The sequence below is a fragment of the Haliaeetus leucocephalus genome, unplaced genomic scaffold (genome assembly GCF_000737465.1).
Source record: "Haliaeetus leucocephalus isolate CR32 unplaced genomic scaffold, Haliaeetus_leucocephalus-4.0 Scaffold773, whole genome shotgun sequence".
Lineage (NCBI taxonomy): Eukaryota > Metazoa > Chordata > Aves > Accipitriformes > Accipitridae > Haliaeetus > Haliaeetus leucocephalus.
In genome coordinates this window covers 5,572,714-5,585,630 of record NW_010973209.1, presented here as the reverse complement: position 1 = coordinate 5,585,630, position 12,917 = coordinate 5,572,714, and the positions used below count along the sequence as shown (strand labels likewise).

Below are 12,917 nucleotides of genomic sequence, written 5' to 3'. Positions count from 1 at the left end.
TGTGGGGCTCTATACAGCCTTTCTGAAAGTATCAGATAATGAGACTGAGAGGTGAAACTGCAATATGCTGCACCTTGTGAGTTTTAATTTTGGTAAAACCCCACTGGGAAAGATGGATAGTATGAAAGTTGAGCCCATCCATGCTTTACAAAGCAGGTGTCAGGCTCTATGAATGACCACATAAGCAATTAAATGGAAAGCTTGCATTACTAAAATGGAAAGAGTATTATGGGCTGGGAGGAATTAGGACATGCGGGTGAGACTTATGGTTAAGACACTTTCTGTCTATCTCAGCTTCCCCTTTGTAATAGGGTTCTCTTGTTCTGAAACATAAATTTTAGTAGCCCTCACTGCTACATGGCCAATGCATCCAACTCTTATTTGGCACTTGGAAGCTCTTTTTTTTTTTTTTTTTTTTTTTTTTGTTAGAATAATCAAAGCAGCAGGGATTACTAACCAGCCTTTCCTGTTGTTCCCTGAGTGTCTTCAGATCTCCCCTTGATTTTGTTTCTATCCTGGTGGAAAAATACAAAGTTAACATTTTGTTTGCCAATCTGTAATACCTTCCTTGTGTTGGAACAGAATGTAGGTTTTGTGCGGTTCTCTCCTGGCTTCCACTCGTTTAGATCATCTGGAGGTGTGAAGGGGACCTTTTCTAAAAGGACAGTAGTCAAAAGCATACTGTGCTCCCAAGAATGGCACAGGCAGGGTACAAGGGCACATGGATCTGCTAGAATCCAAGCCTAATTTGATTCTTGGCAATCTTCCAACTGTAGATAAACACATGAAAATAAAGATACTGGGCATAATTCTGAAATACACTACTGTCAAACTAACATGTTTCATTGACTTCGGTCGTTGAAGTGCTATGTAAAAGAGCCAAAAGAGACATAGTCAAATGCTGTACTGAGTTGTTGGTAAGCAAGTGAAATATTTAGTCTATTGATTTAATTATGCTCAGAACCCTCCTGAGTTCATTTCCTTATGCTGAGCAATGAACCATCACTCGGCTCTTTTGCTCATGCTCTGAGTTCTTCTGTTTATTGTAGAGCAGATTCTCTGCTCAGATGTTTGTTTAGCGCTTTGTGTTTAACTAAATCTTTATTGAAATACCCACCTGTAGTGTGATACACAGTATAGACAATAATCCACTCCAGTTTTCCTCATCAGGGTTGTATACAAAAAATAATGGTAACACCTGGAAGGAGATTTGGGATGTGTCAGAGGCACAAAAAGAGCTGTATGTTCAGTCCTTCAAGTGGGCCTTGATGTGCAAACCTGGGGCCTCAAGACATACCATTTCAGATGGGAAGGCTATTGACATGATAATGCAGCAAGCAATAGCCAAATGGAATACCTATTAGATAAACATTTTCTGAGCTGTTTCGTTATTTATTTGGCAATGCTGTACACATGATTTTGTGTCTGAGCACAGTATGGCAGGTTATTCATTCTCAGAGCCAGCCAGAGAATGTATTAGTCAGGTCTGTATTAGTCAATTTAGGCAGGGACCTGGTATCTACTAGCCACCCAAGCCCGTTACCACCAACAGAACTTGCTAAGATGGATCTTCGTAGAAATAATTGATTTTTGTTTCCAAAGGCATGAGTTGCAGATGGGTCACTTCAGAGTGTTTCACTTTTGACTGATCAGTCGGAGAGTTTAAAAAAGGGACACACTCTGGAGGGTGCTGAGGGCTAGGGATGAAGTTGAAATGAGGAATCTTTCTCCTGAGTGACTCCCTGTCATGTTACTATCTGGGATCTTGGGCAGTTAAATTAATTTCAGTACTTTGTTTCCGTGCCCTGGACTTACCACAAAGCAGAGACATAGAAAGATCACTCTGTTTTTTTTCACTCTTAGTAACATATTGAGGGAAACAGTGTAACTACCCAGCAAATAAGGACAGGCTCATCATCTCTGGTCATGGCTAGGGAATCCTCATTCTGCAATGCACTTTAAGCCTCCTGGCTCAATGGCTTTGCTTGAGGGAGCACAGAGACCTGAACAAGCATTACACTATTTACTGCCTTGCATAAATGGGTACTGGTGGTGTGATTAGAATCAAAACATCCAAGCTCTGGCTGCGGCCATGAGAATGGCTGCAGTTGGACTACCTTTCCAGCACCACCTCAATACCTTTGTGGGGACTGGTAGGTTGTTGTCCTAGGAGCAGTACAAGCACAAGAAAACCAAAAGGAATAAGGACTATTTTTCTCCTGGTTGTATAGATTTGTAAAGTTCTGAGTTTTCAAGGGGAATCTAACTTGCCTGAGGACTGCAGATCCTCCTTTGCAGGGATTTCTAAAACTACTGAAAAGTGCTTTTGTCAGTTCTATTAAAGCATGTATCCTTGGACAGCCGAATAGCTTTGGAGATCTACCAGTTGGGTGACGCTTCCCTCAACTTTGTACAGGGATCCTGGCAGAGCTAAGAATTGGACTTATATTTCCTTCTCTTTCCTTGCTGATCCACTACTATGAATAGCTAGCTAGGCTGGATGTAAATACAAGGGAAACTGATTAAGTACTTCTCTTACGAAGAATTGCCTGCCTAGCTGTTAAGAGCTACGTTTTATCAAAGTGCTTTTTGCAGTGATCCATGATGTACTGTGGAACATTATCAATATCACAAAAGCAGCTGTTTCAGTTCTGATGTCAGCTCTGATCACATGATTCATTTCCAAAGCAGCAACAGACCCAAAATAATATTACTGGCTTTAATACTTTTAAAAAATATTTTTGAAGGCTTCTGTATCTGAAGTTAATGTAAAATGCAGACAACTATGGCAAAATATTTAGTCCCTCGCTAAATGGGCATTGATATCTTATTGAAAAAAGGTTCTGATTAGAGTCTAAGCATCCAAGTAGTGTATACAAAGCTAAGCCACTTTTTCTTTTTATTAGCCAAAGTTCACTGTGTGTGATAAAAATGTCAGCAGCTGCCTATGTAATTTAGTCTTCAATATTCAAGCCAGAAACTCACTAGTTTGTTAATTGAAATCTAAATTTTTCTTGTTATTCAAGTTACTGTTTGCTTTTTGGTGTTACTGCAAATAAGAAAAAGTTTTCTATTGTGTTTCTTTTAATTTTTTTATTATACTAGGGTGAAAAAAGAAAAGAGAAAAATATTTACACTGTTAACGCTGATCAATTGATAAGCTTATCACATGTCAGTGTGTGAGCAAAGAAACAGTAAATCTTCTGAAACAGTGACTAGTGTGTCATTTGCTGTTGCAGGCAGGTAGTCATGCAAACTCTTAAAGATTAGCAGTGTATTTCAAACAGAAAAGTGGTCTGATGGGAAATCATTCTGACTTGTTTGGAAGGATGAAGATTTAAACTGATCTGCAGTTCATGTGTGTGTGAAGGCCAGTGGTGCTAATACAAAGTTTAGTGATCTGAAACTTGTCACACTTCAATACTTGCAGTCTTCCAACAGCTGTTTTGCCATTATCTTCCCTCCAATTTCAGCAATGGTTAAATAAAAATTTAGAGGAAGATGATTTTGAAGTTGCTTGGTTTAATTGTTTGGCAATGTCTTGGTATGCTTTCCCTGTCTGATCTTTTACTCAGATGCATTGGCTATGCCTGCTATGTTCAGCACAACTTGGACTCACACTCAACAGATACAAACCAATTGGCAGAGGGATAACCAATGTAGAGAGATGAGTGTTTTGACCTTAACAACAACACTAATGGAGTTGTCAAATCTTCATCCAGAGTCCACTGAAACTGGCAACCTTCAACCTTGTCTGTGCAGTCTGGACACTTTCAGGCTGAGTTGCAGAGCGGCCTGGAATCAAACATCATTATGGGCTTTCTTCTGTTGTCACATGATAGAGCTAGTGGGACTGCTGCATTTGGTAGCTTTTCGTTAGCTGTTGTGTTATCCAGCCACTTTGAAAGATTACTCAAAAGTCTTCAAGGTTTGTGCTAGGCTTTTGTTGACATTCAAACAATACAATAATTGATAACATTGATGAAAGGAGTCTGAGCGTATACACACACCATGGATTTGTAAGACAGCCTGACAAAAGCATTGCAATGAGCTAAAATATATTTTCACATAGGAACTATTGCAAAGCTCCTACTGGTTGGATTAAATTCCTTCTTTTCTTTCTTGACTTCTGACACTTCATACTGCTCCAACTTCAGAGAGCAGTTGCAAATTAAGATCCAGTGCCTATTAAGGAACAGCATAAGGCTGTTCTGTGGTCCTTGAATAGTATGAGACAAGCTAGAACACAGTGGGCACTTGAACACTGGAGCACATGTGCTGCTATTCCTTTTATTTTTTTAATAGAATTTAGGCATGCAGACCTCAGTGCATTTGCAGCTTATGACTTAAATAAAAATATAATTGAAACTAGGTCCAAGGCAGCCTTTACAGTTTACTAAGACAACCCTGGTATAAGAAGTTGGAGACTACTAAATCCAAGTACTTCGTTTACAAGGATATTTTAATTGTCATTGTTTCTCAAAATGCTTTTATTTTTAAAGGATCATATTTATTTTGTTTTATGAGGAATTGTACACTGAAGCCAAAAGTAATTTTGCTGTGGTTCATCTGTAATTCTCAGACTTGGTAAACACTTGAACAGTGGAAAAGCAGCTGTGTTTTACCATTATTTTTATTTCTGGAGGTCAGCTTGGGGGAACTGAAATATGTTCTGCAGACTTTGGTGTTGGGTTTTTTTTTTTTTTTTTTTTGGGTTTTTTTTTTTTTGGTTACTCTGCTTACACCGGAAACTCTGAATAGGTATATTTGTCAGCTTTTACAGTAAATTTCTTCTTTCCCATCCCCCAAACCTGGAGCCAGAAACTGCCATCCTTCCCCACCCTAATTCTGCAAGGACGCCCTTTGAAATTGGTGTGATGACTCAGGGATAAGATACTACCCAAGAGGTACAGTTCTGCCTCTCATGCAATCTATAGCAGAGCTCTTATCTGCTTTGGCGGAGTTGATGTTTTCATGCAGCATAAAGAACAGCAGCAATGTCTGACTCTGACAAGCTTTTCGGTAAAGTACAAATAAATAATTTCCAAATGTAAATAAATCACTTATAAGACTAAGAAAGCACCTTTGTGATGGTCTTTATTTCAGACCTCCTGCCTAGTATTCAGCTCCTTTTCAGAGTTCTCAGTACAGTTCATACTACAGCACTTTTTAGCACTGTCTATTGTTTGCACTCAGATAAATTAATTAAATTTAAAAAGCAAAATGTGAACTGTATTAAAAGCCCTTGTGGATGCTTGTATGCAGAATTAAAGTGACCTTAATTTCCTTTGTTAACTGCATTTCCAAAGCCACAGGATTCATGAGAATGCAAGTAACCCACTTCAAAGTCCCACAAAGAATGTCCACAGAAAGCAAAGGTAGATCAGGCAAAGGATGAAAAATCATCTTTTCTTCAGCTACTATTTTAAAGCAAAGTATTTTCCCAATATCCATAAAGGTAACAAAGACAACAGTTCAATGCATAAGTGTAGTGCTGTCTGGTACTAAAAGTATTTATAATGATCAATCAAGATTTCATGATTAAATGGTATGTAGTGATGCAGAAAGAGTTAATGGTAGAGCAAAGTTGAAGGGAAAGAAGTACTTCATTTTTTTAAAGAAGAAATTAAAGCAGAAATGTTTTATTCTGTTAAATATTTTTTTAGTTTGACTTACAATGTCTGTATTTAGACTCAGTTTTTCTCCCCCCAGAAAGGTGTAACAGAAACATTTGAGTGCGCATGCATGTAATTGCATGTAACTGGGAGAGATGATCAGAAGTAAAATGATTCATCTTGTTCTGTGATGTGAAACACAGAATGTAAATCTGAAAAAATGCTTCCTGGGTGGAATAATATTTTAAGTTTAAGATCTGAGCTGGATATCCACCTGTACTTCATAAAGCCAAAGGCCATATGTGATCTTTAGAAATGGAAACTTATCAATTAGCATATTTACAAATCAAAGTGCAGTAAAAAGGGGCAGGTAGCCACTACTGCTATCAGTGGGTTTACAAATATCAGGCCTCCCTGAGCTTTGATATCCTATGATTTCCTTCTGCTATCAATTGCCTCCAAATACTTCATGTGAAATATGGGTTGATAATATTGCCTTATGAAGAACTGTGCTTCCTCTACTTTCACTTGTCACAAGGCTTTGTGATAGGCTTTTTTAGCTGGCCGTAAGCTTTACTTTTCAAAATAGTTCAGAGTTTATGGGTATAAGCTCTGAGATGTGTTGTCAATATAATGCCCCAGCTCGCTAAGTTATAAACCTCCTGGCCAGGCTATGAGCAAAGCTCTGTTTGGAACAGAAACGTGACTCTGGTCCAGGATGGCACTTAAGTATACCTGCTTGTTCTCAAAAGCTATGAGGTATGCATGTCAAACTAGTGGTGAGTTAAATGGCTTTCCAGATGAGGATGCTTTTCTGATTTGGATTCCATTTATAGCTTGCATTTAAGTCAGAATATAATGTATTTCTTTTGAATATCTAATCTCTACTTTTTAATGTATCTAGTTGGCCAGCAATTATGTTATGTCATAGTCTAGATATCTACTAACCAATCTGTATTATATGCCTGTTGAATATATTCAGTCTGATTTGTCCTTCAGGTGGGTGTAAATAGCTGCACTGCAGATGAGTGGCACTGAAGCAGCATAAAGCAGATACACACAAGTGAAGTCAGGAGGAATAAAATAAACATGCTATTTTTGTCAGCAGCCTAAAGAAAACAGAATTTCAGGCTCAGGGATTAAGGAGGAAAAAAAAAAAGTAGAGCACCACAATTAACAGATTTAAACCTCATTGGAGGCAGTAGAATGAAAGGTTTAGTCTAGAGACAGTTTGAGGAAAACCAACTTTTGTATGTTGCCTCTCTATTTTTGTTTTTTGTCTACCTAGCTGGTTAAGTTTTGAAGGACACCCTTTTCCACCTCCCTTCAGAGTGTGTGGTTCACCACTACTACTCTGATTTCACACATGTATAAAATATATCCCCATAGGGAGATGGAGATCTGTTGATAGCCGTTGCTTTTAAGAATGGAGTATTATCCTCTGCGTAACAGCAGCAACCCCTTTTCCATGTACTACATCCTCCCTGGCTTTCATAGATGTCTACAGCAATATGCCTAATTATTCAGCAGAACATGTTTATTACACCCTGTGCCTGATAGGACTATAAAAACACCTGCCAGTGTGGCAGGGAAACTGCCAGCTCTGGCTTCCAGACCATCCTGCCTGTGAGACCTGCACAAGCTCTTGTGCTGTGAATTATGTATGAATGCTCTTTTGCAAATAAAGGGGGCTGAGTTTCTCAGTATTGCTGCAGCTATTTAACAGCTGGAGGGAGTTGCAAGTGTACACATTTCAGGTTAGGTTGTCCTCGTGATCCATCTGTGTGATCACAGCATCCAAGCAGCAAAGGTAGAGAGAAGACCTGTGCCATCTGATGTCATGTATGGGCCAAAAGACATCATTAGCTAAGGAAGAAAATGTTTATGAGTGCAGATTCCTGCCACATTGACTAGTACAACCCACAGACAAGCAGGCTGCCGTAGGGATTTTGGCTCTGTGTGAACGGTGGGAAAGGAAATTAAATGTCATGCACTTTTTTTTTTTCTCAGCTTCTGCTCCAGAACAGCAGCCGCAGCCTCGTCCCTATCAAGGTGTCCGTGTCAAAGAGCCAGTGAAGGAGCTATTGAAAAGGAAACGGGGAAATGTTCATAATGCCAGTGCAATGGCAGCTACAACGGTAGGAGAAAAAACAAACACAGGCAAAAAATTCTTCCTCCGTAGCTAAATGATTGACCAGCCCTGGCACCAGCTGTCAACACTTTGGCAATGAAAGAAATGTTTGCATCTCTAAAGCATTTTGAATGCAGTGCAGCCTCATGTTACCTGGAGATACCATTAAATATATCTTTTCTTTAGGTGGAGTGCCTTTAGGATGCTGTGACCACCTTCAGTCACCATTGACCTAATGGAAGGGTGAAAGTGCTTTGCACTTGGCACAATCTAACTCCTAGGAAGAGAAAGTGGCTTGGAAATTAAGCAGCTTGTTCAAGAGCACAAAAAGAGATCAGCCAGAGCCATCCTGGGCTATCTGCTGCTTAGTTTCAGGCCACCTCTATCTGTCCTCCCAGGAGGAAGCAGATTGGCTGGCTCCTCTCTGAAGAGGAATTCCCTCCGCAACACAAGGTTTAAATACTGTTTAAGGCCTCCTTGAGCTGAAGGGACATGTTGACTTTGGCTAGGCCCATGAACAGGGCTGGTGTTATGTGTACTGTCTGCCAGGCTCAGTTCTCCTGGTCCTTCTGTAGAGGCAGGTGGGAACATTCAGGCACTGCCATTAAAGTAGCAGCTGATAATCAGCTGATAATAGCTAATATGCTCTGTCCCTCAGTGCTTCTCAGAGGGGATTGAATTTAATGCTTATGGTGTTAATCCCTGGATATCTTTTTCTCTGTTCTAGGTTGTTTTGCCCCATCAGCCACTTCCTTCCTATTCACCAATGGGTAATGTTTCCCTGACTTTCTAAGTGTTTGTCAGCCCTGCTGCGGGGAAGATTATGCTGAACTAGGCTTTAATCCTCTCCTGTTTTTTAGGCCAGCCTTGCATTGATATGGATGTTGCTGCCTCTGCATTGCCTGTCACAGATGAAGGAGCACTCTGTTCTGGCTGGATCTCCCAGCCCTCTCCCACATCCTTACAGCCTTTAACTCAGTGGACCGCTTACCCTGATTATGTGTCCCATGAAGCAGTCAGCTGTCCATACACAGCAGATATGTATGTTCAGCCTATGTGTCCCAGTTACACACTGGTTGGACCTTCATCTGTTCTGACTTACACTTCTCAACCACTGATCACCAATTTTGCAGTAAGTCAAAAATACCTAGGTATAAATGACAGCAAATTCCCCACCTTCTAGCAAGAGCCATGGGGAATGCCGGATGTAATTCTTATAATTTAATTATTATAATGTTGTGTGTCTTTGTATCCATACTAAATAGTTGTTCTAGCACTGGCCCTGTCTGCACTGTGCTGGACATTAGTATGGTTTGAGCAAGACAAAAAGTTGTGTTTTCACTGAGATCAAGCATACTTTGCTGCCATTTCCCTAGCTTTCTGCACTCCAAATTTTCTGTGTTATTAACACATACACTGTTCTTTGCTGGTGTCCTGGGAAATGAGTCATCTCTTATCAAGTCAGCAGCAGGGCTGCCATTGCCCTGAGTTTGTTCAAGCCTATGAACAGTTATTTACAGTAGGAGAATACTGTTTGCAATTCAAGGATAATAATGATGAATCTTACATTTACTGTTGTCATCACTTTCAACTTTAGGAGCTCGGATTTGGAATACCTGAGGAAGAAGAATTAAAGTAGTTCACTGAGTGAATGCACATTATAGTCAATAAATGCTGTTGTCTGGACAAGTACTTAGGACACAGTCCCACCAGAGATCTAAGCAGTATCTAGGGGATTCTTCACTATTTAATTCCAAACTTTAAAAAAAAAAGAAAAAGTAAATGAGATTCCAGGAAACTCATCCACCAGGTGAAGCAGGAAGAATGACTTGGCAATGAATTTCTCAAAAATTGCTGTTTAAAGATGGAAGAGGAAGGCCAAAATAACACGTCAAAGCCAAATATTTGGTTTCAGGCTGAACAAAATCTGTTTGGCTGACCCAAGATGATTTGTTCTTCCTTAGAGGAGAAGAGCAGAGAATTCTGTTTCATTTGAAATCAAGCAGCTTATTTTCCTTTTAATGTTTCAGTTTAGCTGCTGAAACTGACACACCAAATCAGCAAAGGCCTATGCCTGTGGCCTGTGGCCTTCACTGGGGAGGAAGGGCTGTTGTTTCAAATGTGACTCTGCCTTGGCTGACAGGGTCTGGTCAGGATGCACTGTTGCAGAGGCCAGAATAAGCTGCCTTCAGCCTTGTGGCAGCAAAGTTGTGCCTATACATTCAGCTCGCAAGAGAGGCTATCAAAGAAGGCAGTTTTCAGCACAGGATGTAACTGTCTCATGGGCTTACCGTGAGGGTGGGAGTGGGAACAGAAAGCTAGAGGGAACTTGACATGAGTGTAAGCTACTGGCAGCAAGCACCTGGGACACCCACAGCCACCACTCTCATGGGAGCCAGCGTGGGAAAACTGTCACAGTCAGTATAATGCTTTACCCAGAGAGACAGGAAAAGGGATGTTAAAAGTGAGACTGAGCATCCTTAGTCTGTTGTTTTGTGTCCTCCCTCCACCTCACCTGGCCAATTGTTTTACTTTGTTTAATTTTTTTCTATTTTAACAGCCCCGAAGCACCACCCCTGCTGTAGTGCCTCAGCTTGAGGTGACGGATCAGCAGCCACCTCTCACATACTTCCCGTGGGCACAGCCCCTCTCTGCACTGCCAGCCTCCACTTTGCAGTACCAGCCAGCTTCTTCCACACTTTCCGGGCCGCAGTTTGTGCCCTTGCCAATCTCCATTCCTGAACCAGCCCCCCAGGAGCTGGAGGATGCCAGACGAGTCATCGGCACACTGCCCATTGAGAAGCTGCTTCTAGAAGATGAAGACAATGATACGTATGTTTTAAACCATGCTCTCTCTGTTGAAGGGCTTTAAGTTGCACAGCTGGGGCCTGATCCTCACCTACTCAATACTCCACCTCGCACCACAGTGAGTTTTGAGTACAGAGGAAAGGTAGGCTGGGGGGTGGGAACTTTACTTATGATTTTGGTGTCCACCTCAAGCACACCATGACTTGTGTGTTGTGTGAAACTTGCTTTGTCCTGGGGCCCAGCACAAGATTTCTCTGCTGTTAGAGTTCCTGCTACCTCTCCCAGGCAGGCTTTTGATACTGCATTGTTCTTGTGCTCAGCATCAGTACGAGGTGACTTTCATTCTCAGACCCAAGGCATGGTCTCCAATTGACATACTATAGTGTAGCCATGGCCAACTGTAGCATTTGGTGAGGGTACACTTGCCTCTAAACATTGACAAGACCTAGTTCAATAGGACTGCTTTCCAGAGCTCAGTGTAAATGCCTTGTGTGTGTGTGTCTTTGCCCTGTCCATGGAGGAACCTCTATCTGATCTAGGTCACTAGAAAACATTCTTGGGGCCTAAATTGACATTTTTCTTTCCTAAATTGAACTGCTCCTTTGGAAAGTAGGAAAATGTAAAGCGTAGTTTTGTTCTACTGGTACAGGTAGATGCATTAGTCTGAAGACAAAATGTCAATACAGCTGAACTAAACACCAGTGCAGTCAGACATCTCTATTTACAGAGCAACACAAAGTAGCCTAAATGAAATGTTTGAGTTCACACAAAGGTGTAACTTGAAGATCTCACCTTGTCTGCCATTGGAAGACAGCCATGTAGGTGTGGGACGGTGGGTTGGAATCATGGTCTTTCAGCAGCAGAATGTTTTTGGACTCTAAAATATCCATCTTTGAGATGGGGCGGCTGACTTTGTGGCTGGCTGGTAATGCTGCATGTTCTACCAATGGACAGATCCTGGTCCCACTGAAGTCACCGGGAGTTTTGCCTGAGTCAGGATTGCAAGACATGGCCCTATATCAGGAGATCATTGAGAAGACAGGGTCTTCCAAAATCTGGACTTCAGTCTAAGAAGGAATTCATGGCATTACTATTAGTCGGCAATACTTTCGTTTGTTCTTTAGCATTTGAGTGTAAAGTCGGTGATGTCGTGCTGAGCCAGGGAACCTTAGTGACTTCTCTTATGCCTTACTGCTATGGAAAGTTTCTCTGTGCTGTAGTCTCCCAGGGCCAAGGTGCACACATTTTCTTTATAGCTTTCTGTTTTTCTTTCCTGCAGAATGAGTAGCTTTACTTTTTCCTCTGATGCAACTGTAAATGTTGTTGTTGATGTTCAGGAGTGCCACGCCACAGGCAAATATATTTGCAGGACATATATCCCCTTCTAACTCTGTTTATTGTTTTCTTAATCAACAAGGGACTCTTGGCTGGTGAACACAATTTCTCTGGGTTTTTCTGCTTTCTAAAGCCCAGGATCCTTAGGTGATTTTAGTATTTGTGAGGCTAACTGCAAAATAATTTATTGCACTGTTTATTACCTGGTGTCCAGCACTCCAGTTGCCACCCAGGCAATATTTCAAGTGACCTTACAGTTTATGCCTGAGTGAGGTTTGCAAGCTCAGGTTGAAAGTCTTGAGGACTTTCAAAGCATATTTCGTTATTTAATGTTGACAAATCTGGAAGACATAAGCAATAGATCATGTAAGTGATCATAAAGTTGTTTGAAAATAGCAGTAGTTCAGGTGCATTGAAATTAGTGGCTTACATTTGCAGAAAAACCCAGCAAAGAAATTAATTAGAAGGAGCTTAGTTCACCACTGCTTACTCCAGTTTTATAAGTACAAAGACAATCAGTAGGTAAAACTGGGATAATGCAGTTGTGAATCAAGCCTGTGGTTGCTAAGATTGCTTTTAAATTTATGTCACTCCAATGTATGTAAATTCTGTGTGTGAATATAAAACAATGATGAACTGTTTCAGAATTTCTTTCTGGGTTGTTCTGGTTAGAAAAAGAAAAAAATCTTTTTCAATAAAGATCTACAGTAACTTTCATATGCCTAGAGTGTTTTATTTCCTATCCAAAAGGGTAACACAGCATTGGTGTAGCAAACAATTAGTTCAATAACATATGTACAGGCTAGAACCACAGATCAGCTGTTAGACTTTCTGCTAATTTTGCACATTAATGCAGACTAAGGAGAAACTCCATGATCCAAATATGGCCAGGAGGCACTGTTTACTCAGCAGTCCTTACTCACAGAAGCACTCCCGCAGTTCAGATGTTAGTTCAATCACTGTTATCCTCTATTGGCATCCCTGGGGATGTGTGGGTGTGCAGCCACAGCTAATGCTGAGCTTGACTG

At 40.8% G+C, this 12,917-nt stretch overlaps 1 protein-coding gene across 1 annotated transcript; it reads left to right on the top strand.

Annotated features, from left to right (window-relative positions):
- Nucleotides 1-7,615: 7,615 nt before the first annotated feature.
- POU2AF1 (POU class 2 associating factor 1) lies at nucleotides 7,616-10,618 on the top strand (the record flags this gene model as incomplete). Its single annotated transcript, XM_010581460.1, has 4 exons — nucleotides 7,616-7,753; nucleotides 8,474-8,516; nucleotides 8,607-8,878; nucleotides 10,307-10,618. Coding segments are annotated over 4 exons (765 nt in total), but the record flags the coding sequence as incomplete, so codon positions are not given.
- Between the last annotated feature and the right edge of the window lie 2,299 nt (nucleotides 10,619-12,917).